The 27228-nt window shown below is 39.8% G+C and overlaps 1 protein-coding gene across 5 annotated transcripts in view; it reads left to right on the forward strand.

Annotated features, from left to right (window-relative positions):
• The window catches only part of LOC126284018 (uncharacterized), a 205100-nt gene extending 183518 nt beyond the window's left edge, over positions 1-21582 (forward strand). For all 5 annotated transcript variants that reach the window (XM_049982563.1, XM_049982566.1, XM_049982564.1 and 2 more), the window contains one exon: positions 21082-21582. In XM_049982563.1, coding sequence (XP_049838520.1) covers positions 21082-21258 — 177 coding nt within the window. In that variant the 3' untranslated portion in view covers positions 21259-21582. The remainder of the gene's footprint in view (positions 1-21081) is intronic.
• The last annotated feature ends 5646 nt before the right edge of the window (positions 21583-27228 follow it).

The raw sequence follows: 27228 nt of genomic DNA on the forward strand, positions 1-27228 counted from the left end.
GATTATACTGCACATTTTACATGTAACCCCAGGTACTGTTCCAAACACAGATTTTTCTCTAACTCCTTCTCAACTATCTCATACATATTTTTTTTACCACTAGCAAATAACTTCATTAAGCTTGAAACATGATCAGCTTTGTCAGTAATGTACCATTAACAGCACAGATATTGGTCACCAGCAACCACAACAAAGTCCTGTATGACATGAACACAAATCAAATGCAACATATCACTTTTATATTGACAGTAATATGGATAGGAGGAAATATAACTTTAAAAAATTATGCAGATTTTGATCTATCATATTGTAATAGTATTACAAGAGGCTACATATATTAATTCTACAAAAGGAACAAATTATTACCATCTTTATTTACAGAGCATTGTAACTAAATAGAGAAGATTCTATCAGTGGTCTTTGTTAACTGAATGATGAGGAATGTCGGCATTCTTTTCATGTGGGATGTAATGCAGCCTACATGAGGAATGGCACTGGTCACATACAAAGTGTATCTCTGATGCCAAGAGACGGTTCAAAATTATTATCTGTATATGGTCTAGGATTGTCCTGCTCCATCCTCTCAGACTTCATTTGTACTTTGTGTGCAGGCTCATTGAACGACCAATTTTTTTACCTTTATACGTAGGGGCCTCTGAAGTGAAAGATGCACATATGTGATTGTATCAGTTAGAAAAGTTTTGGCCATGTTACAAGTGCTGTGATTCAGTTGTTAATGGTGTTAGAGCTACAAAACTTGGGCAGCATACATGAACAGTTTGAATTGTGGATATATGCTAGTTTTGTGTCATTTGGTTCACTATTTTGTTCCAAGTGCCACTCAAAGTTGTCAATAAAGTTTGTCACGACATAATGTCTGCCAAGTTGATATAACTTGATCTATGTAAGTAGCTGGTTTACAAATTTCTTCTTTTGTGATCTTCCTACCTGGTAGCTTGATTATTAAACCTGCAAGTTTCATCACTTTGGGCTCAAAGTTTTTTAAGTATGTAGCAATGAAGTTGCCCCAAAATCAGATTTTCTGCCAAAGTAAGTGGTTTTAAAAGCCTTGTGTCTCAGAAGAGATGCCTGCTCTGTATTTGAAAGGGCATGTTTTTCATTACACAATATCAAATTTCCACAGATGCTTTTGCCCTTAAATGTCCAGTCAAAGTCATCATGAAAATGACAATTGACTTATTCCAGAGAAATATGGAGATAAGAAAGAAAAATTAATTTTTACCAGACTTAGTCCTCTCTTATATCAAATTTATGCTAAAGTTCAAATTACTGATGATGTAAATAAAATAGAAAGAAACTTCCACATGGGAAAAATATATTAAAAACAAAGATTTCAAGACTTACCAAGCGGGAAAGCGCCGGCAGATAGGCACATGAACAAAACACACAAACACACACACAGAATTACTAGCTTTCGCAACCGATGGTTGCTTCTTCAGGAAGGAGAGGGAAAGACGAAAGGATGTGGGTTTTAAGGGAGAGGGTAAGGAGTCATTCCAATCCCGGGAGCGGAAAGACTTCCCTTAGGGGAAAAAAAGGACAGGTGTACACTCGCACACACACACACACACACACACACACACACACACGCACACACACACACACACACACACACACACATATATATCCATCCGCACATACACAGACACAAGCAGACATATTTGAAGGCCCAAATATGTCTGCTTGTGTCTGTGTATGTGCGGATGGATATGTGTGTGTGTGTGTGTGTGTGTGTGTGTGTGTGTGTGTGTGTGTGTGTGTGTGTGCGTGTGTGTGTGCGAGTGTACACCTGTCCTTTTTTTCCCCTAAGGGAAGTCTTTCCGCTCCCGGGATTGGAATGACTCCTTACCCTCTCCCTTAAAACCCACATCCTTTCGTCTTTCCGTCTCCTTCCTGAAGAAGCAACCATCGGTTGCGAAAGCTAGTAATTCTGTGTGTGTGTTTGTGTGTTTTGTTCATGTGCCTATCTGCCGGCACTTTCCCGCTTGGTAAGTCTTGAAATCTTTGTTTTTAATATATTATGCTAAAGTTCTACATTTATTGTTTTGCAGTCAATAAAAAGGAATGTTTGGCATATGGCTTTGTGAACACAAAATACATAATTCACAAAAAAACTGTAAAAAATATTTATATGTTGGTAGCCACATTTTCTGACCACCATTGTTTTTGAGGAGGAGATAGATACAAGCTATTGTCAGAATATGTGACACAAGAATTGTTTTCTCATATTAATAATTATATTTATTCTTGGTTATTGTATTTTCCAGTGTGTAATGTTCCACATCTAATATAAGAACTTTGAATTAAATTAATAATATTATGAACAGGAAAGTTACCACTCACCATATAGTGGAGATGATGAGTCACAGAGATGCACAACAAAAAGATTGTCACAAATAAAGCTTTCTGCCATTGAGGACTGGAAAGATAAGGCATGGGAGAGTTGTTTTTGTACGAGGTTGGGAGGATAATTACGGTCAGTGACAGCTTTAGTGAGACCCTCGGTATATTTCGAGCGTGACTGCTCGTCACTGCAGGTGCGACGACCATGGGCGGCTAGACTGTACGGAAGGGACTTCTCGGTATGGAATTGGCAGCTTTCGAAGTGGAGGTATTGCTGGTGGTTAGTAGGTTTGATATGGATGGAGATACTGATGCAGCCTGCTTTGAGGTGGAGGTCAACATCTAGGAAGGTGGTTTGTTCAGTTGAATAAGACCAGGTGAAGCAAATGGGGGAGAAGTTGTTGAGGTTCTGGAGGAATGTGGATAGGCTGTCCTCACCTTTGATCCAGATCGCAAAGATGTCATGAGTGAATCTGAACCAGGATCTGGAAGGGGCTCTCCTGGGATCCATGAGCCTTGTATGGTTTAGATACATTAATACATCTTTGCCATATGGACTCATAGTGAGGTTTACCTGTTGAAATTTTTACACTCTCAAAATATATTCTCTCAGTTAAATTTCACATGGTCCTATTGAAATTCTCATGCCACTTGACTTTCCTTGATACTGACATCACCCTCACCAAGCCTCAGCTACACACTTCTGTTCACTTTAAAGCTACAAACAAATTGAGATTTGCCATCCTTTTCTAGTAAACATTCCCTCCCATGCAGCCTTACCATTAGGGGCATACATATTTGTTCAGATGCATACTTTTTACAGCAATATGCCATCATTCCCTTTGCCTCTCTTGGTGTTCTTATTTATGTAGGCCTGGCTATCCTCCTGACTTGGTTTTGTCTTGCCTTTTCGGTTTGTTTGCTTTTCATTCTCCTATTTGGCTTTTCTTTTTTGGTCCCCCTTAGAGGTTTGACCTCCTCCAAATTTGAAACCTGTAGTGTGAGCCATATGGGGAAAACTCCCTCCCTACTATCTTTGGCATAGGTTCCTTTCCCCACTCCTCCTCCTCCTCCTCCTTCTCCTCCTCCTCCTCCTCCTCCTCCTCCTCCTCCTCTCTCCCTTTCCCCCCTTCGCCTCCCTCCCCACTATAGCCCCTTCACATCCTTGCTAGGCCACCGTCTCAGTAGCCAGACTGTGTGGTGGGGCTGTTATATACCCATCTGGCTGAGCCCCCTGACATCAAGGGATCACACTGCTGGTACCTGCGCTGTGGATGCCTCGGGAAAGTCTAGGAGTGGTTGCCTATCTTTTTGGGGCATCAGAACTGCTGGCAATGAGTGGTCATTGCTGCAGCTGGGTGATGCCAACAAGTTGAGCCTCTGGTCAGAGTGGATAGCACCACGGTGGATTTTTGGCACATGAAACATGTTAAACTCTCTGGCCATTTTTCTGTAGCCACATCTATTCCTAGGAATTGTTCTGTCTCAGTTTCTGCTTCTGCCTTCCTGGTCTTTCCCCCCTTGGGTACCCCTGGGAGGAGGGCCAGGCCTGCTGGCTTGGGGCAAAACCCCTTCTGCAGTTCCCCTGGCCCTGGAAGAAGTTTGGTAGTCTTCACCCTGTGAATTTCTCATCTAACTTTGCCTAAGTTATGTCTTCTCCTCCTCCCCTTTCTTCCTTATCCCCATCCTTGCCCCCTTCAGCCTCCTCCCCCCCCCTCCCCTGGCAGCTCCCATCCCTTCCCCTCAAGGAACCACTCCTCCTCCTCAACCAGAGAAGAAATCCTCTTCTCTGGCTCCTGGTAGGGATGGGGTTTACTCTCAGAATACCCCTCCCCAGTGTTCTCAAGATAGGAAGTCCGCAACCTCAGATTGGATGAGGGGCCCCCACTCTGAGAGCCTCAAAGCCATTTGCTCTCTGTCTGATCGATACACCACTGTCACCTATTTCCTTCTCCCTCCCTCCAAGGGAGAAGAAGAAGTGCACAAGTCCGAGGCTTTGCCCCCTCCTGCTCATTCTGGATCAGACCCAGTTTTTATGGATGTCACCTTATCCTCATTGGTGACCACCAGTGATCCAGTGATATGACATCCCCTTGGCTTCTTTATGGGAAACTGGACTCTCATCACATGACAATCCAGTGGAACTGCAAAAGATATTACAGTCACCTAATGGAAATACAGCAGCTTGTTTCCTCTTATTTTGTGTTCGATCTTGCTCTTCAAGAAACGCATTTCCGTGATGACCACTCACCAATGTTTCATCTAAATCTACATTTACATCTACATCTACATGACTACTCTGCAATTCACATTTAAGTGCTTGGCAGAGGGTTCGTCGAACCACAATAATACTATCTCTCTACCATTCCACTCCCTAACAGAGCGCGGGAAAAACGAACACCTAAACCTTTCTGTTCGAGCTCTGATTTCTCATATTTTATTTTGATGATCATTCCTACCTATGTAGGTTGGGCTCAACAAAATATTTTCGCATTCGGAAGAGAAAGTTGGTGACTGAAATTTCGTAAAAAGATCTCGCCGCGACGAAAAACGTCTTTTTCTGTAATGACTTCCATCCCAATTTGCGTATCATATCTGCCACACTCTCTCCCCTATTACGTGATAATACAAAATGAGCTGCCATTTTTTGCACCCTCTCGATGTCCTCTGTCAATCCCACCTGGTAAGTATCCCACACCGCGCAGCAATATTCTAACAGAGGACGAACGAGTGTAGTGTAAGCTGTCTCTTTAGTGGACTTGTTGCCCTTGGGGTTGGGTTTTGGAAACCCTCGTGATGTCTCACAAGCTGTGCATCCTCAACACAGGCACTCACACTCATTTCTACACTGCTGCTGGGTCATTCTCAGCCACTGACCTCTCTTTCTGCTCTCCCACCATAGTAGATTCTGTGAATGGGGCACTACCTGAAGTAAAGTCACCAACATGGATGGTCAGGAGGGCTAACTGAATGCCATTCACCCACAGGGCTGTGTTTGCAACAGCGTCCTTGAAATGGTGGCCCACATGACATGAGTGATGTATCATGCCACTGATTTATCCATCCCAAAGTCCTCAGGTCTTCTTAAGGGGCGGACTGTACCTTGGTGGACAGTTGAGTGCCATTCAGCCATCCGGGACAGGTGTGCGGCTCTTCAATAATTTAAATGCTGCCCTACAACAGACAACTCCATAGCCTTTTGAGTCATGAGGGTCAAGGTTCAATGTGTAATCAAGGAGAACAAGAAAAGTTCATGGCAACACTCCTGGACTGCATCAACCATTCCACTTGTTCTGCGCCAGTGTGGGAAGCCATCAGGAGGATTTCTGGTAAACACAGTCGCTTACCAACAGCAGCAGACTGAAACAGGACTGAAACAGGGAAGTCTCCAAACAGCTCCCAGAGACATCGCTCATTTGCTGGTAGAGAATGTTGCACAAACTACTGCCAATGTCAGCCAAGATCCAGCATTTAATCACTAACATGTGACTGCAGACAGGAGAAAATTGGACTTTAGATACAACAATTCAGAGACTTAAAACTACCCTTCCTCCATGTGGAAGCTCTTTCTGAGACTCGTGATACTGCACCCAGTCACAACCAAATCTGGTACTGCATGCTCAGACATTTGGTCACAACATCAAAGGAAATTCTCCTTATACAGTACCTTCCCCAACCCATGGAGAGAGTCAATGTTGATACATCTTCTGAAACGAGGAAAGGACCTCACATGTGCCAGTAGTTACCGGAATATTGCATTAATGAGCTGTGTGGGAAAGATCCTGGAGCAAATGGTTAAGTGTCGACTGGTCTGGGTGTTAGAGACCAGACTACTCCTTAACCCCTCTCAGTTGGATTCCAGAGATTTTGGTCCACTGTCAACAGCCAGACCCTGCTAGAGGCAGCTATTCAGCAGTCTTTCCCGTGCAACCATCACTGTATTGATATATTCTTTGATATCAGTAAGGCTTATGATGCTACTTGGAGACACAGTATTCTCACACTTTCGTGGCCATCTCCCTATCTTGATATGGTCTTTCTTGTCTCACCAGTTTTTTAGGATCTGAGTTGGTGACTTGCTGTCAGATCAATTTGAACAGGAGAATGGTGTGACTCAGGGCAGTGTTTTAAGTGATACCCTCTTTGCCAGCCACAAACAGTATCACATCTACAGTAAGGAGTCCTGAATAGTGATCCTTATTTGTGGATGATTTTGTTGTTTTCTGTTGCTCCTCCAGTGCTGCAACAGTGAGCCACCAGTTGCAGCTTACAGTGTGGTGGTTAGAGGGACTGGTTTTCAATTTTCTGTGGATAAGTGTGCATGTATGTTCATTTTAATTGCTGTTGTCCTATTTTTAATTTGCCTGCCTTGCCATACAAGGGACACCATCCTACATTTTAGCGACTCAATGAGGTTTCTAGGCCTCATTTTTGACTCAAGATTGCTGTGGTTGCCGCACCTGACGGACCTGAAAGCCAGAATGCTCGAGGCCTGAATATATCGAAGAGTCTTAGCCACAGGTCAGGTCTTGGGGAGCAGATAGTGTACGCCTCCTCCAATTTTATGGGGCTTTCGTGCAGTTACAGCTAGAACACTGGTGCATGGTGTATGGGTCAATGAGGCTCTCTTATTTGTGGATCATTGACACTGTCCACCATGAGGGGATTTGGTTGGCCATGGGTGCTTGTTGGACCAGTTCCATAACCAGTCTGTGCTGAGGCTGAAGAACCGCCATTTACCATCCAGCACCAGCTCCTCATGGTGCATCAGGCTTGTGAATTTCTCTCACCTCTGACTTCATAAGTTACTTTCAGCTCTGACTTCATAAGTTCCCCACCTTCACCTAAACACTGTAATGTTACTTGTCCACCTCTGAAGTGCCTTTTTTCCAACAGTCCATGAGCCACAATACCATTTGGGATCCGAATGCAGTGTGTGTTAGAGTCACTTGGTGTGGAGCCAGTTTGACCCCAAATCCAGGGTTTTAACTATCTGGCCTGGTTACTGGAGAGGCCCAGAGTGATTTTAGATTTGGTGCAGTACAGGAGAGATAGCACTCCTGCTTCAGATTTTAATGTGATATTTTCTGACATTTTATCAGAGCACCATGACTGTATTGCTGTTTTTATGGATGGGTCGAAACAGAGGGATTCTATTGGCACTCTGTTGTTTTCCTAGATCGTGTACTCAAGGTCTGACTGCCTCAAGCCTTAACTATCTTTGATGCAGAATTGTCTTGCAGGCACTGGAGCAGATGAGACTTTCTCCAAGTGCTAAATTTCTTGTCTGCTCTGATTCTCTGAGTGCCCTTCACTCTCAGAAACTTTTGTGCCCAGCAGATAAAGTAGTCCAGACTATCCAGGATAGCCTCATCCAGCTACAACAGCTGAACAAGGAGGTGTCTTTCTGCTGGGTACCTGGGAATTGTGGGAAATGAAAGTGCAGATCTAGTAGCCAAGGAAGTGTGTCGTGATCCTCAGGTATTTCAGTGTGCCATCCTTCTACATGCTATGACCTCACTGTTGAGCTACAGAGTCTTGTGTCAGTAGAAGGATGAATGGCTGGAAATAATCGACAATAAGGTCCATGTCAAAGCCCACAACAAGGCCATGGCTTACCTCCTTCCAGCCACATCAATGGGATGAAGTCCTCATCACTCGCTTTAGTATAGGCCACATCCCTACGAAGCATGGCTTCTTGGTCCAGCAAGAGGATGCTCCGATGCTTGGTGCTTGTGGCATACAGTTCACTGTGCACTACGTTTTATTAGACTGCATTTTATTTTCCGACCAGCGGGCCACAGTTACTTGCCAATGGATCTGCAGTCTATTATAGGTAATGATCAAATAAATGTGGTTTAATTTTTAAAGTTTTGTGAATTGTTCAACATTTTTATCAAGATTTTGGGGGGTAGTTTTAATATGTTCATGAGGTGACTAGCTCACCCATATTTTATGTAAGTCATTTTACTTGTGTTTTAGTCTCCTGTATAGCATCTTTTGGTGCACGAGTGCTCTCAGTAATGAACTCTGCACAGTCAAGGAGACTACCAAAGTTTGGCACTCTTCCTTCCAATCTTCTCCGAAGAAGTCCACTGTCATATCGTCTATGCATCAGTTGCACTAGACTCACCCATTGTTTTCCCTTGCTTTATGAGCTAACCCTACAATGTGGCTGTGAAGTCAGACTGACAGTATCCCATATATTGGTGGAATGTCCCCTTCTTTTAGCACTTTGTACTAAGTATAGCCTTCCAGATCAACCAATCAGCTACGTCATCAGGACTATGAATTCCTAAGATCATGCTCTAAAATAAGGTCCATTCTGACTGACTTTTTGCCCACCACACCTAGAATAGCTGTTCATCATCTGCCCACCCTCCCAATCTTTCAAATGTCCTGATCAAACTCTATGCTCCTTCTACACCTACCATATTGCTCCTACCCCTGTGATACACACACTGTAAGACTTGCCCTGTGCACTCTCCTACCATGATGTACACCAGCTCTGTAACTTGTAAAATATACAAGTATATATCGTCAAAGGGAAAGCCAGCTTTTGTATAAATACTGTTTGGCTCCTACATTGCTATGAATACCACAAAGTTATCAGTTAGGATGAATGGGCATAGGCAGAGGGTGTATACGGGCAACACATAATATCCTGTTGCAGAGCTTGCTCTATAAATGACAGTTGTGGCATTGGTGCCTCCCTCACCACTTGTGTCTTTTGGATTCTTTCTCCTAACACTACTCAGAACACAGCAGTGGGAGCTGGCTTTACATGTGTGTGGTTCTCACTACCAACTTTCCTTTTATATTCCACATTTTTAATTTTCTGACCTATCTATTTTTCCCCACTCCCCTCACCTGTCTTCTTTCTGTTCTTACTGGACCTTTCATGAGGTTTTTTTCAGTATTCTCTGTCTTGCTTATTACCTTATTTCCCTCTTATAAAGTCTGAGCTTTTCAAATCTCTTCCAGTGTAGATATCAACAAGCAGTCTTTTCTTCTGATCCCATCTAGTAAATCTCTCCTGACCCAGGGCTCTGGGCAACTTTTCCCTAACTCTTCCCATTATCTAAACCTCACCAGTTATTTTCTTTCATCCCTCTTCCTTTCCCTTCAATCCTTCTGCTAGAAGAAAGAGCCACTGGCTCCAAAAGCCCATCCATCTCCATGTCTTATGTGTTTTCTCCTGCTGCTGCTCTATCCACATTGCATAAGAACTATGAATATTTATGAAGCCTTACACTTAATCTGTTAAGTTTTTGAGTTTTTAGAACCATAGAATACAAAAAAAGTATTCAACTTTAAAAATTTAAGAAAACTTAATTTTAGCAGGTGATCTAATACTGTTGTTTGAATACCTGATAGATTCAGCAAGTGAAGATCTGCCAAAGTATTCTTCTGGTAATATGGATGCTTTAAGTAGTCTTTTCATGACATATAATTCCAACAAAAGGCTTAAATGTTCAAGATTTTCCTCCTGAAGGAATGGAACTGCTGCTGAGTCATGCTGACATGACTTTTAATGAAGGATGTACAATTTGTCTACATGAAAAAACCATTTTGCTGACAAAATTTGAATCTCTGTAAAGATCATACTGTAATCTTTTTTCAAAGAGAAATCATCACACTGGAAAAATTTAATACAAGTTAGTGAAAAAAGGCAAACCAGCTGAAAAATTTCAGCAAGTGTGGTTCAGATGGGCAAAGATTGTATTTAAACTGTCAAGTGGAACTCCATAACAAATTGGCAGCTTTAGTTTCATCTGATAAATATGTGCAGATGGAAGAATGTTATAAGTTTATTAGCAGTTTGAGTTCTCTCAAAATACAAAGGATCAGTAAGCATGATTTAGAAGACTTAATCAAGTGCACAGTTAATCAGACACAAAGATTATTAAGTACCCAATATGCTGGTGACTTGCAGTAGCCAGGAAGCGTACATGAATTGTTCTGATTATGGTCAGATGTTATAAAACTTAAGAGGAAAATTCACACATCTACTCATGCTGAGAAACTTCAGATTCTCACATTGGTATCAAGGAATTGGCTATTTAAAAAAATCACAGCAGATTTTTGTATCTCTACATGAATAGTTAAAACAGAAAGTTGAAAAGTGAAAAGAATGTGTTAGCAATGCCAAGAAAAGAGCAGAGCAAAAATCTTTCTGATGGAGTAAATTTGAGTACTGGAATTTTTTGGGGGTGATGAATTCAGCAGACTCTACTCTGGCATGAAGGATTGTGCTTTTGTCTGAATTGGTGGAATAAAAGCTGAGAAACAGAAACATCTGCTGCTAAACAATTTGTAAGAAATGTTAATTGTTTAATGAAAGCATGGCCAAGACATTGGCTTTTCTAAATTCTGTGGACTAGGGTCAAAATGGAATCTCACTATTAGTTCCTCAGGTCCCCTTTCTCTCTCTCTCTCTCTCTCTCTCTCTCTCTCTCTCTCTCTCTCTCTCTCTCTCTCTCTCTCTCCCCCCCCCCCCCCCACTTTGTTTGTGAGAGTTTCCGTGTGAGTGTGCATGTGCGGTGTGAGTGTGAGTGTGAATGCGCGTGTTCGCGTGCGTGGCAGGGGATGCACAGTTCATCAGAATGTTGCCCAAACTGGTGTTTGCTAGTTGCATGTACATTTCTAAAGGTTTGACAACCAATGGTATTGAATCAAAAGCCTGTATGCTGCATCAAACCCACCAAGGTGGTGCACTGGTTAGCACACCAGACTCACATCTAGGAGGACAACAGGAAAATGAAGGATGGTTCCTTTCAAAGGGGTTGGCCAGTTTCCTTCCCCATCCTTGAAACAGTCTGAGCTTGTGCTCCATCTCTAATGACCTCAATGTCGACAGAACATTAAACCCTAATCTTCCTTCTTACTGCATTAGTGTGAGAGTTGTCCTTAGAGAAATACACTTGAATTACACCTTACTGATTTATACTAGCACATTGATCCTGAAGAATCTGTGGAATACAAACAAATCAGGTATCATTTGAAACTAAGCAGCTGCCAGTAGATGGTTTTGTTACAAAGATAACATCAAAAGCCTATTCACCCCTTACAAAAACTCTTGAGCCTGGGTAAGTAATTGCACTGCTTGATTTTGCAGAGAATTAACTCATTTGTTGATCAGGGTTCTGCACAAAAACAGTTAAACTACTGTCTATTTGTATGCAAATAAGTAAATACAACGCAAAAGCCTTTTCATAATTACTAACAGCCTAAGACATGATACATTTACTACTTTAAATAATTCTATGTTTCCTGATACTCAAAAATAATGATTTGCATGAGAACTTTACTGTCTAATTTTTTACTCTCAAGAAAAAGCATTTGTGGAAACCTGAAATTTTACAGAGAAAAATATGCTCTTTCAAATAGTAGTTAATGAAATGCAGTCAGGCATATCTTCTGAGATACAAGGCTTTTAAAACCACTCACTTTAGCAGCAAATTTTGTTTTTCGGGCTATTTCATCCCTGTCTATCCCAAAACCTGTGAACCCAAAAGCAATGAAATCAACAGATTCTATAAACAAGCTACTAAGCAATAAGATTACAACAGGGGAGGTGTGTAAACAAACTACATAAAGAGACAAGCTACATCAAATTTGAAGAAACTTTGTCATGACAAAATTTGTTGACAACTCTGAGTGCTGCTTGGAGCAAAAATAGTGAGCTAAATGACATGAAACTTACAGAATGTGCGCAATGCAAACTATTAATCTACCTTGTCCAGCTTTGCAGCTCTACCACAGTTATCCACTGAATTATCAGCACTCCCAATATGGCTAAAATCACAGTGACATTTGCGCATCCTTCAATTAAGAGGCCACCATCCACAAAGTATGAAAATTTGGAAGCTAGAAATTTATAAATCTTCTTTTGGTCATTTAGTGAGCCTGCACACCAAATCTGAACAAAAGCTGAGTTAGCTGATTTGGGAACATCTCTAAAACTAGACCATTTTACTTAGAATTACCCATATCATCTTATCAGTTACAAATTAATGTAGCAAAATCAGTTAAACAATCGAGCACATTGTAACATAAGTAGATACTGAATATAAAACCTTTTCAAAGATATACTCGACACTTTTATACATCTTATGACCATATTACACACACACACACACACACACACACACACACACACACACACACACACACACACACACACACACACAGTAATGAACACATCAATTTGTCTGAAAGTTGACGAATCACCCATACACTTAAAACTGTGTGTTACGGGATACTCTATCGCCATCTTAGCTACTGTATAGAAATATGGGGTTGCGCTGCAGACATTCACCTTAACAGAGTACTATTGCTACAGAAAAGAAGGTTACGGATTACACATGGATTAGGCTATAAAGACTCTTGCCGTGATGTTTTCAGACAACACAAGTACCCTTTGTATCTTTATAATTTAATTACTTTTTTGTCTCACAGAAAACTGAAGTAACTAAATGTAGTGATATAGTTGACCACAACACCAGGTCCAAAGACAACTATTACTGACAAAGAACAAGATTAAAAATGATGGAGCACAGCCCATATACTAATGGACTGATATGGTATAGTAAACTGGCAGAGTCCATGAGAAACAGTAATAAAAAGCAATTCAAATCGAAACTAAAAGAATTCTTAGTTGAAAAGTGTCTCTATTCACTCAATGAATTTTAAATGGTTAAGTTTAAGAGCTGTAAAATAATGTATAATAAAAAAAATGGCTGTATTAATATGTGTAAGATGTACTGTATTTTGACAAGCATCAATTTACTGTTTAATTACCAACTGTTAGGCTAAGATCTAAATGTATTTTATGTTTGTAACTGTACTTGACATTTGCAAAAGCCATCATATTGAAGACTCCATTCAAAAAAACTAAATAAATAAATATATTAAAAACAAAGATTCCAAGACTTACCAAGCGGGAAAGCGCTGGCAGACAGGCACATGAACAAAACACACAAACACACACACAGAATTACTAGCTTTCGCAACCGATGGTTGCTTCTTCAGGAAGGAGAGGGAAAGACGAAAGGATGTGGGTTTTAAGGGAGAGGGTAGGGAGTCATTCCAATCCCGGGAGCGGAAAGACTTCCCTTAGGGGAAAAAAAGGACAGGTGTACACTCGCACACACACACACACACACACACACACACACACACACACACACACACACACACATATCCATCCATAACCTAATTTGTAGAAAATTGGCATTTGTGATTTCATTACTGTAGCAGATATTCTAACTATCATATTGTATTGCATCTATTTTCCCTTAAAGAGGACTTGTCCTTTATAATATCTACATTTATTGAAAATTAGCTCTGTTTTTGAATTTGCTAACCACCAAAATTAACGTCAAAATGTTTTAGGAAAGTAGTAATATTAAAAGGTAGTGAGCAGGCTTAATTTAATGATTTTTGTTCACTGTCCTGTAATACATTGCACAAGGTAAAATGTATTCTCACTGTGAATGCTGTTCTTGAACATAGAGTGAGTTGGTTGGCATTCGTAAGCATCTGAAAATGGTGCTACCTACTGTCAAACAACAAGGCAGCTGTTCTGTGTTGAAAGAGGTCGCAAGAGCCATGTACCTGAAGCACTGGTACCAAAGGTACCTCAAGCACTACCCACTCCTGTGGGTCCTTTCTCCTCTGCAGAAAGTACAGCATCCATCATTACTCATCCACTTGACAGTGAGTGGCATTTAAATGGTAGAACTTGACATCCTGTACAGTGTGGCCAGACCCAAGGAAGACTCAGGGTGTTGTACTAATACCACTAACCAACAAGTTTGAAGTGCTGTCTTTCACTGAAACTGAAAAAGAACCAGTAGGACTCACTTCACCTGTGTTAGGGAAACCTGTTTTGTCCAATGTAAAGACGAGGAAAACCCAAAAAGGTAGAGATCTATTAAATGTTGGCTGTTCAGATGTATGGCAAATGATGGTAAACCTGAGGGAAATGGCAGCAAGGGACAGGAAAGGGCACCAGGTGCACTCTGTGTATGCCTGGTGGCCTCATTCAACATGTTGAAGAGGATATTCCAACAGCAATTGAGGGAAAAGGGTGAAACCAACTGCAGATCATGGAACAAACTGGAACAAATGACACCTACCATCTGGGCCCTGACATCATACTGTGATCATTCCAGTGATTGGCAGAGAAGGTTAAGAAGGCCAGCCTTGCACATGGAGTACCAACAAAGCTCACAATTTGCAGCATTTCCCCCGGAACTGATCATGGCCCCTTGGTTCTGAGTCGAGTGGAAGGACTGAACCAGAGACTTTGGAGGTTCTGAGACAAACCAGGACTGAGGGCTGAGAAATGTAGAGCCCTCTAAATGGGTCAGGTGTGTACTACACATCAGAGACTGCTACTCAGATAACTGACTGTGTGTGGGTTGCACACAAGGATTTTTTAGATTAGGCAAATCTCCAGCCAATCAGATAACAACAGCTGTAGGAAACCAAGAAGTATCAATGTAAGATCACAACAAATGCCATCCTCAGGTGAGAGTATGAAAATTCTAACGGTTAAGTGCTGAAGCATTCACAACAAAGTTCCAGAGTTTGAAATACTCCTGAAAAGCAGAGAAGCTCACAAGATGCTAGATACAGAAAGCTGGTTGAAACCTGAAATTGATACCAGCGAGTTTTTTGGGGGGAAATTTAAGTGTGTATAGAAAGGATAGGCAAACTGGAAATGAAAGTGATTTATTTGTCACAGTAGATAAGAAACTCAGAGCCAATGAGAGAGAAATTGAAGCAGCATGTGAGATTGTGTGTGCAAGACTGTCTATCAGGGATGGGCATAAAATGATAATCAGATCCTTCTGTTGCCCACCAGACTCATCTCCTGATGTAACCAAAAACTTCAGAGAAAACCTCAGTTCACTTGAATGCAAGTTCCCCAATCATATTGTAATCATCGGTAGAGACTTTAATCATCCAAGAGTCAACTGGGAAAGTTACAGTAGTGGGTGTGACAAGACATATTGTGAAACATTATTGAATGACTTCTCTGAAAACTACTTAGAACAGACAGTTGAGAACCTTACTCATGGTAGAAATATTATGGATCTAATGGCAAAAAACAGACCTTACCTCTTTGAGAAAGTCCACATCAAAGCTGGTATCACTGACAGTAATATGGTTGTGGCAACAATTATTACCAGAGTACAAAGGACTACTAAAACAAGCAGAAAGATATATAGGTTTAGTAAACTAAATAAAAAATAATAGTGTCATATCTCAATGAGGGACTTGAAATTTTTGAGCACAGGGAAGAAGCATTTAGAGGAACTCTGGCTCAAATTATAGAAAACCATGCACTGGATAAATGTGTATCCAGTAGAGCAATTTATAATGGGAGGAAACCCACACTGTATACAGTGACTGTAAAGAAACTTCTAAAGAATCAGAGATTAGTGCATAATAAGTATAAAACAAAGCATAGGGCTATAAATAGAGAGATGCTGAATGAAATGTGTTCGGCTCTCAAGAGAGCAAAGCATGAAGCCCCAGTGACTGCCATAACAGAATATTGTCAGATAATCTTTCACACAACCCAAAGACATTCTAGTCATACATAAAGACTGTTAGTGGCACCAAAGTTAGTGTCTAATCCCTTGCAAGTGAGACAGGACCTGAAATTGAGGGTAGCAAAGGAAAAGCTGAAATTCTTAATGCCATTTTCAAGGAAACTCCAGAAGAATTGCCCCAATTTGATCCTCATACCACTGAAAAGATGAAGGAAATAACTATTAGTGTCAGTGGTGCTGAGAAAAAGCTGAAACTGTTACAACTGAACAGAGCTCTAGGGCCTGATGGAATTCCTATCAGATCCTATGCTGACATTGCAGCTGAGTTAGCCTATCTTCTAAAACAATGTATTATAGATCCCTCGAACAAAAAACTGTGCTCAGTTCTTGGAAAAATCACAGGTCAACCCAGCTATGAGAAGGGTAGTGGAAGTGACCCACAAGACTACTGTCCAATAGCCTTGACATTGATTTATTGTATAATCTTAGAAAAAATTTAGAGCTCAAACATGAGGTATTCCATGCCAACCAGCATGGATTTAGAAAACATCAATCATGTGAAACACAACTCACACTTTTCTCAGATCAGCTTTGGATCAAGGCAGCTAGATAGAACCAGCATTTCTCGATTTCCAAAAAGCATTTGACTCAGTGCCATACCTACACTTATGATCAAAAGTATGATCAAGTGAAGTTTGTGGCTGCATTGAGGACTTTTTGTTAGGGAGGACACAGCATGTTATCTTGAATGGAGAGTCATTGTCAGGTGTAGAATTAACTTCGGATGTGCCCCAGGGAAGTGTGTTGGACCCCTTGCTGTTCATGTTGTATGTTAACGATCTTGTAAACAGTACTAATAGTAACCTCAGACTTTCTGCAGATGACGTAGTCATCTATAATGAAGCATTGTCTGAAATAATCTGCATAAATATTCAGTCAGATCTTAATAAGATTTCAAAGTGGTGCAAAGACTGGCAACTTGCTTTAAATGTTCAGGAATGTAAAATTGTGCCCTTCACAAAACAATGACTATAATATCAACGAGTTGCTGTTGAAATCAGCCAACTGATACAAACACCTGGGTGTAACAGTTTGTAGGCATATGAAGTGGAACGACCATGTAGTCTCAGTTATAGGTAAAGTAACTGCCAGACTGGGGTTCATTGGTAGACTACCAGGGAAGTGAAACCAGTCTACAAAGGAGAGTGCCTACAAATGACTTGTGTGATTGATTCTAAAATATTGCTCAAGTGTGTGGGGGCCATATCAAATAAGACTAACAGGGGATATTGAATGTATACAGAAAAGGACAGCACTAATGGTCACAGTATTATTTGCCCCATGGGAGACTGTCACTGAGGTGTTGAAAGAACTGAATTGTTAGACTCTTAAAGATGATGTAAACTATCCAAGGAAAGTCTACTATCAAAGTTTCCAGAACTGGTTTTTAATGATCAGGAATACGTTAAAACCTTCTATGTATCACTCGCGTAGAGATCATGGTGATAAAATTAGAATAATTACAGCATGTAAAGGGGCAATCAAACAATCATTCTTCACATGCTCCATTATATGAATGGAACAGGAAGAAATCCTAGTAACTTGTACTATGGGACATACTCTCTGCCATGCACTTCACAGTGATTTGCAGTGTACAGATGTAGATGTAGATAAAAAGAAACTCAGTACAGAAAGCAGGTCAGCACTGATCACGGTATCATCTGTCTTTTATCTAGATTAGAGCTAACAGAACAGCTGTCATCAGTACATTACAAGCAGTCATGTAAACTCACCATAGTTATAAAACACACATTGCAATATAACTTTGGCATGTACAAGCATCGTGTAAAAAACTCGTGGAAGAGTTTTTTTTTTAAATTTATTTATTTGTTTTGACTGATGCTTGTACATGTCAAAGTTATACTGTAATATGTGTTGTTATAATTATGCTCAGTCTACATGACTACCTGTAACACACTGATGATAGCTGCACTGTTAGCTGAAATTTAGGTCTGCAATAAAATACAGATGATATTGTGACCTTGAAGACCTTCTTTCTGTCCTGCATTACATAGTGGGGGTGGCATGTGAATTTATGTTGGTGATATTGCTTTAATCTGAGACCTTGACAATCATGCATTACTCTGACCATGACAATTGTGCATTACTCTCATACAGTTCCCAAACCACAGTACACCACATAAAGCCATTACGTACTCGTTCTACTTAAATTGAGAGACTGGAGTTCTCGTTGACAAATTACTTTAGTTACAGACTCAGTTACACAACATAAAGTGCCTCTTGAGACCACCAGAAGAAGACTCGATCCAGAGTCTTTAGACAAGAGACGCCAAAAAATATACATCAGAGTCTGATGATCACTTCTACAGCATTGTTCATACCGGTTCAAGGAATCTTCTGACATATTCCTTGGAGGTGCAACTGATGGTGTGATTTCACTACACTTGCTCTGACCTCACATCAGTTCTGCATTCCAACACTGCCTGTAGACCACACACAGACAAATATCTACAATAGATGCCTGAAACATGATTTGTTAGAATAACATCATATGACAGGAATCAACCCCAGAAATAAAGCTATGAATCTATGTGTTTACTTATTTTAGACATCATAAAGGGAGCAGAATTTTAGTGTGATAAATTCACACATATTTCAGAATTTTAAGTCTGAAAATTCCTGCACCCTTTCAACATCACAGTCCTGGTGGACAATTATTCCATGTAATCAAACCCAATGAAAAAAAAGGTCTCTTTCTATGTGACAAAAATGCCACAATTGCAACATTTCCCTGTAGAGTACCATGAAGGTTTTGATGATAGTGATGTTCAGAGGTGTTGTTCAAGCAGCCATGTGATAAACATTGTTTTAGAGATGTTTCTCAAACTATCACCCTTTTACATTAACGCACAACTGGCATCTGCTTGCTAATGTTTGTCTGACAAGCTCAAAACAACAAAGTCTTTCATGAATAATCTTTGCAGCTTCAGCCAAATGGGGAACCAACTCTTCTGCAGTATCTGTCAAAGTTTTGTATACCATATGCTTCATCTGCCTCCACACAAAAGAAATCCATAGGTAGTCAGCAAATTCTCTAAAACAGTACTCATCATACGATTGATCTGAATGCAATTTCTGAACATCTCTAGCATCAAAACTTTTATGGATCCTAGTGGTAATATGTTTCATCTGTAACATGTTTGTCACTGAGAAAAAAATGTTTATTTTTACCTCCTCCAAACATTGTAATATTTCGTATAGATTTTTCACACCCGATATGCAGAAGTCTTCCATGTTTATGTTTGAATCTACAGAAGTAATTGTATAAGATATAGTCCAGCCGGCACTACGCGGGGGCACAGGTGGATGTATGCATGTGTGTGTGTATTTTACTGTAGGTGTATTTTACTGTAGCTCATGAAAGGATAAACTCCAGAAGCTAACAAGTTTTCTTTCTTTTGTGTGCATCTGTTGACAACTCAGTGCTTGTCAGATTACCTATCTGACTTTCATTTATCTTACGCTCACTGATACATAACATGTCTGGCTGAATATTTTGCTTAGGAGTTCTTCTTCTTCTTCTTGTTTCTTGTTACCAGTGTACAGAATATGAAATTTTCCTGTTGACAACTTAATATTGTGGATTGTACTTTGAAAGCATAATCTGTAGTTCCACTCATTTGGATGGTACAAGGTACCAGAAAATCCTCTGTGTTGTTCACATAAGTGATTTCCACCTGTGTTTACTTGTGAAGGTTTGTTGAACTGCCTCCTTTGCCTCTTCTTATCAGGTGAGACCAGCTTGTAATTTGTGATTGCTTGATAGATACATTGATATTTGTATGTTTTAATTGCTCTTCCCTCTTTGTCTCTGTTATCTTTGGTTTTAACCGGTTTACAATATGTGTGTGTTTGATTTACAAATTGCTTTTATGAAGTTTCAGTTTCTTACCTTCCTTCGACACAGCTGTTTTTATTTTAAAATACTTTGTAATTTGCGTTGGCCTGTCAGTTTTACCGTCTGCAACTCATTTACCCAACACATGTAAATATTTTTTGGCTAGGAGCTTCTCTTCTAACACATTGAAATGAAGTCTATTAGCAGAAATGGTTTCATTGTTTTAAGCACCTTAAGTCCATAAGTTCATTATTTTTAAAGTAATTACATATTTTTCTACAATATGCTCGTTTGCAGTACTGATTTCACAGCTTGTGCATGACCAAGGTGTTAAATCAGGAGAATGTGAAATGTTCACAGTAAGAACATTTGTGTCAGTTAGCTGGTTTAAGCACTTTTTCACTAGTGTGCTTTGTTTTTGATCTTGTGGCTATTTCATTGAAGGTTTTTTTTTATTTTCACTGTGGATGTGTGGCATGTCTGTACTACACCATTGCCTTTCCGTTTCCACTTTTAACTGATCACAAACTGGGAATGTTCTATTAGCACTATCTGCCTTCTTACACCTCTTGTTGCTCTTTAACCAATTCTTTTGCTAATGTTTCAGATCCTCATGCCTACCCTCCCTTTTTGCCTTTCATGAAGTGGATTTTTGTGTCACTTATGCATCTATTTTCGGTCTTACCTTTGATTTGTTGAGTACTCTCTGTTTCTTGTTAGTTACTGATTTTCAATATCTCATTTATTGTTAGCATTTCACTGCTGATTCTCTCTGTACACACTATCATTGAATTGTCTTATATTTAGTATTATGGGTGAAATTTTTAGTTTAATTCCTGACTTGCCTTATTTCCTTAAATATTTTACTCTCTTTTGTTGTATTAAGGAAAACCTGTTTCAGAAAATCATAAAGCAAGCACATGTAAAATGCCAAGCTGCATTTTATGTCTTACGCCATGGAAACTACAAGAATCCATGTTCTGCAATTTGAACCATTTGTGTGTTTCATCCCAGTGCAAAGGATTGCAGTTTTGAAAATGGAAACTTACCCTTTGGCACTTTTAGCCTATTTATAATCCATGTCTTACTACTCTTTCATCATCTTCTCATTCATGTAAAGTGTCAACAATACAAATTTTCTAAAGTCCAAGAATTTCTGCTAATTTTGATACTGTTTGCCTTTGTGTCTTTCTCATGTAGAGTTTGTTGTTTGTTGATGTATGCCTACAGGTGACAGTACTGAAACGACAGACAAAGGCTCTCATGCAGCGTGTTAGTAACCCCAGCTTAGCAACTGCAGGCAAGGAAGGTCGACGAACCGGGCCACGTGAAACATCTGTTGCATTCCTACTAACTAGACTTTTGCGCAGCATTCAACGAATTCAAGATAAATTGCGTGAAGACTGAGGCTCATGTAATGGTTGGAGTACAGTCTGACAGCAATACATTAGATTTGCTGCATTTGTAAACATATAACGTTTCAAGTCAAATGAATATGACTGTTATATTGAAGTCTTGGGTTTTCTCTTGTAATTACTGACAGTGTTACTTAGCATAAAACTATGACACTTTGTCATTATGGAATGAAAAATCAAATAAAATTAAACCATAATTTCTACGGCAGCAACATGTTACTCTGTGCAACAGATTTATGGAATGAGAATGTACTTTGTTTTAACAAAAAGCTTAGTGATTATTTCATGCAAAATATATTCATTTTTCAACTGTAAATTAGTTTTATTTCTTACAAAGTTTTTTTCCCCGTTGTTTTTTTAAAAAAAGTGTGCCAGAATATGCAACAAATCTGTGGTTTCTGATAGTTATATTTCAAGCTAAGGCATATTTTAGTTACATTATGATGTTCTGAGGCATCAAGGGATCACCAATTTAGTATTTGAGGGCAGTGTGGAGGGTAAAAATCATAGAGGGAGACCAAGAGATGAATACACTAAGCAGATTCAGAAGGATATTGGTTGCAGTAGGTAATTGAAGATGAAGCTTACACAGGATAGAGTAGCATGGAGAGCTGCATCAAACCAGTCTCTGGATTGCAGACCACAACAATAACATGATTGATTATGCTTTCATGTTTGTATAAAACTATACCCCTTAAAACAATACAGTTATTTCTGGATGCATCAAGTCTTGCATGGTTCATATGATTTTATGGTAGTATTTTCCATTTTCCTGCAATTCAGCTGAAGCTAAAATGTCTCATTTGTTGTCCACAACTTTATCACTTCTCCTCAATAAATATAGCTGCCACTATTACATGCATATTAAAGAAAGCAAGTGAGAAGAACCTTCTGCTGTGAAATGAAATAAATTATGATATTCATGTTCTGCATTGCTTTAATAGGCAACTAGAAGACTTAACCAATTTTTTATGTCAACTTCCTGTTTCAGATGCTTGGTGGTTTGGTTGTCACCAGTTATAAGACAGGAATTTCATTCATATATTCTACCACAATAAAATGTTACAATTTATAAGGTGAACTAGGATATACTAATAATTTTAGGAGTAATGGTAACAACTAAATAAATAGTTGAGGTGCTGATTAATCAATAGGCAAATAAGCTTTTGGACAAAACCTCCAATGAGCTGAAGAGCACCCATACAACTCCACAGCTACATTGTCTTGACTGGCTACATCTTGCAGCACTACAGCCTGACTGGTGTTATGCCTTAAGTTTGGTGGAATGGGCAAAAGGAAAAAAGAGATGGGGAGTGGGAAGCAGGGTAGGGGAAGGGTATATGACAGCTGAGAGGGAGATGCACCAGGTACATGGGATAGAAGTGTGGCTCTAGTGAGATAGTTCAGGCCAGAAGCAGATGGTGGTGTGTGCAGTGCAAAGTGATGTGTCTGAGAGGATCAGGGGACAAAAAGAGAGGGATACTGCAGAGAATAACTGTAGGATGAATGGTCTTAGAAGTTTGCAGCAGGAGCTAGTGCACATAGAGCCCCAAAGAAGGCTTAGGTTGTTAAGCAGCCATTGAAACTAATGTTCTACCACTGGGTGCTTAATTTTGTTCTCAGCTGGAGGTTGGTGGTCATCATTTGGTTGGATAGCCAGCTGGTTAATGGTTACGTCCAGGGAGACGTATTCTGGCTTCCTGCAAGAAACTTGCTCACCCAGGACTGTCTGTTGTGATGTCATTGGAGATGCACAGAGCAACCTAAGCATTGTTACTAGCAGCAGTCTCCAAGTAGTAATGCTTTCATGCGTGGCTAGTGCCATGATTTGGGTTGTTGCTACTTTCCTAGTAAAATCTGCATTGCCAGTGAGCTAAATAAGAATAGGCATAACTGTACTGTCACTCATTGCAACAACATGACCAATAAAACACAGGATGCTATGAATCATTGTTTTCTAAAAGTACTGAATCTAGAGCAGATTCAGCCATATTAGTAACACAAAAAATGAGGATCTTAAGAACCTAATAACAATAAAGTGCAGGCTAATGGCTGGGTCATGACTTAACAGAAGATTAAGTGAAACATAAAACTGCTAATAATGATGTATAAACTGTTTTGTCACAAAGTTTCGCATCAGGGCAGATTTGATGTTTACTTAGAAAGTGAAAGAATGTCGTCAGTAGCAGTCTTCAGCCTTTGTTAACATGTCAGTGGAAGTATAGACAGATGACTGACTTACATCACCACCAATATAGCACCATCAGAAAAAGGAATAGTATGTATGCAGACTGAAGTGATGAATGAACATTTGTACCAAGGCTGGAATTAAAACCCGTCTCTCCTGCTCACTAGGTAGAGGAGACCCAGTTTCAAATCCCAGCCTGGCACATATTTTCATTCGTCACTTCAGTGTGCATATATACATCATAGATGTTTGAAACTTGAAAAGGTCTCTGGAACGATACAGTTTCATTTGACTAAAAGGAATAGTGTTTGAATTTCCCGTCACTATTATAAAGAGTATATTGTTTTTGCTTTGGACATTGTGGAATGCACCATGACTGCAACCTGGAAAAAGTAATTCTCTAGGAAGTCTAGGTTCAACATAGCTGTCAATAAGACACTCCTATGTTTCTTATATCACTAAAGAAACCAATAACTGAGTTCATGGATGTCAAAACTCCTTGAAGACTTTAACACCTTCCTACAATCATGGCCAAACAAACTTCCAAAAATCTTCTTAAGTGGTTTCCTGGCAATTTCAACAATTGGTACATTATAGAATACTGATACTATCCCATCACTATCCACACTGACTGATAAATACATCTTATTTGTGGCTAACTGAAGCTAACTGAAGCTAACTGAAGCAGCTTCCATATTAGTTATACAAGGTAGTTATAATTAAACTTTCACTACTTAAGCCAGTATAGATGGAAAGCAATTTACTGTATAGGTATCCAGCTATATAGGAATGCTGCTCAGAATGTGTGCTCAGGATTTGCATTGTTAGTTGTCATGTCTGGTACTGGTATGGTAATGTAGGGTTGAAACAGAAGCATCAGTGAACATTACAATTGCAGACAGTCAATATACTTCTGGACAAGGTGAGTGGGCTTTACTGGTAATGCTGTTTTATTAGAACAACAGCTATAGTGCCGCTGCTTTTCACAAGTATCGGCGCATTTAAGTAATACATAGAGGCCTTCTTTCCCCATCGAACAACATGTTCAGAAGTTCAAATTAACTGCCAATTAGGGAATGGCTCCTGAGAGAGGCTTAGAGCCCATTACACCACAAATTGTTAAAGAATTTACTGCTGCCATGGCTGAGAATGCTGGATGCAATGTTTGGTCCTCAAGCAAAGGACAATTCTATCTCTTCAAATAATTGTAGCTTTGATAAAAGCTAACACAGACTACAAAACCTACTATTCCATTCAGTTAAGCATCAAACGAGGCACTAGTTTGATCAGAAATCTGTCTTGTAATGTGACCAAAGGTAGGAGCAAAGACAACTTGCTTCTGAAAATTGTGTTAAATTGTTCAGCATATCCCAGTATAAGAGTACACTACAGTACTTCAACAGTAGGCTGAACAAGATAATTGCTTCAAAAGAAACTGCAGTTTAAGACTGAATTACTGTGATTTCTAAAGGCTGAATACATTCGTAGAGGCCAAGAATATTTTTACGAATGCCTTTTACAATAACATCAGTGTTATTTATTGATTTGTGTAACATACCTGATGTTTCTAGCATTTGTAGACTTAGAGAAAGCTTTTGACAATGTTGACTGGAACACTCTCTTTCAAATTCTGAAGGTGGCAGGGGTAAAATACAGGGAGCGAAGGGTATTTACAATTTGTACAGAACCCATATGGCAGTTATAAGAGTCGAGGGGCATGAAATGGAATCAGTGGTTGGGAAGGGAGTGAGACAGGGTTGTAGCCTCTCCCCGATGTTATTCAATCTGTATATCAACAAGCAGTGAAGGAAACAAAAGAAAAATTTGGAGTAGGTATTAAAATCCATAGAGAAGAATAAAAAATGTGAGGTTCCCGATGACATTGTGATTCTGTCAGAGACAGCAAAGGACTTGGAAGAGCAGTTGAATGGAATGGATAGTTCTTGAAAGGAGGATATAAGATGAACATCAACAAAAGCAAAATGAGGATAATGGAATGTAGTCGAATTAAGTCAGATGATGCTGAGGGAATTAGATTAGGAAATGAGACACTTAAAGTAGTAAAGGTGTTTTGCTATTTGGGGAGCAAAATAACTGATGATAGTCAAACTAGAGAGGATATAAAATGTAGACTGGCAATGGCAAGGAAAGTGTTTCTGAAGAAGAGAAATTTGTTAACATCGAGTATAGATTTAAGTGTCAGGGAGTCATTTCTGAAATTATTTGTATGGAGTGTAGCCATGTATGGAAGTGAAACATGGATGATACATAGTTTGGACAAGAAGAGAATAGAAGCTTTCGAAATGTGGTGCTACAGAAGAATGCTGAAGATTAGATGGGTAGATCACATAACTAACGAGGAGGTATTGGAGAGGATTGGGGAGAGGAGAAGTTTGTGGCACAACTTGACTAGAAGAAGGGATTGGTTGGTAGGACATGTTCTGAGGCATCAAGGGAACACAAATTTAGCATTGGAGGGCAGCGTGGAGAGTAAAAATCGTAGAGGAAAACCAAGAGATGAATACACTAAGCAGATTCAGAATGATGTAGGTTGCAGTAAGTACTGGGAGATGAAGAAGCTTGCACAGGATAGAGTAGCATGGAGAGCTGCATCATACCAGTCTCAGGACTGAAGACCACAACAACAACAACATTATTTACTTTAGTAAGATATATTTTTAAAGTAATTATTGTAAGATCAAACAAGACATACTTTTAAAAGAAGACTTTATTACACATCGCCAAATGAAATCGAGATTATCGGCTGCCATTCGTGATGTAACAACGTCTGTTGGAAAATGTGGCGAGTTTAGTGACGAATGGGAAGCATGTCGTCGTGTGCATCAAGGGATCACCAATTTAGTGTTGGAGGGCAATGTGGAGGGTAAAAATTGTAGAGGGAGACCAAGAGATGTAGGTTGCTGTAGGTACTGGGAGATGAAGCAGCTTGCACAGGATAGAGTAGCATGGAGAACTGCATCTAACCAGTCTCAGGACTGAAGACCACAACAACAACAACAACCTGATGTTAAACAGCAGGGTTTATGTTGATCTGATAATTACTATAAACAATAAATGTACACAACTGTGAGGGGCAATAAAGCCAGATGTACAATACTCTTCTGCATTGAGTAACTCCATTCTATTTTTTAACCCTGTTGTATAATGCTTCCAGGTTGGCTAATTAGAACTGCAGTTGTTTTAAAATGTATGACAGCTAAAAGACATAACTACTTGTGATCAGTATGAAAAATAAAACTGAGGAACAGCATCACAGTCTCAGTGTACCCAGTGATGTCAGGGGGTGTTGTCCGATGACAGTGTATTAGCCAGGAGTGGCCTAACTATTAAATTTCTACCTACCTTGGGTCATGACTCCATAAAACGCTATGCAGAAATTACAGCAGAGTTGTTATAAAACATGACTGCTTTCACAGATGTGCAGCCTCTGATGTGATAGGATAAGCCTCTGATGGGACTGGAGTAGGATGTGTTGTATGGACGTACTGAACATGTCTTGCATGTTGGTCTTAAATAGGGGCATGCCTATGTGGCATAAGGATGATTGTGTAGATTGGATAAAAGTCAAATACCATTTTGAGAGGGGTTGGGAGGGAGGGGGGAGGACGAGGATAGGGAGGAATGTGGGTAGTATGTTCCTCATTTCTGGGCACAGAGATAAGTAGCTGGATTCTATGCAAAGGATATGGATAAGTTGTTCCAGTCTCGGATGATATGATATCAAGAACACTAATTCCTGTCTATATAGTGGCA

The sequence above is a fragment of the Schistocerca gregaria genome, chromosome 8 (assembly GCF_023897955.1).
Source record: "Schistocerca gregaria isolate iqSchGreg1 chromosome 8, iqSchGreg1.2, whole genome shotgun sequence".
Lineage (NCBI taxonomy): Eukaryota > Metazoa > Arthropoda > Insecta > Orthoptera > Acrididae > Schistocerca > Schistocerca gregaria.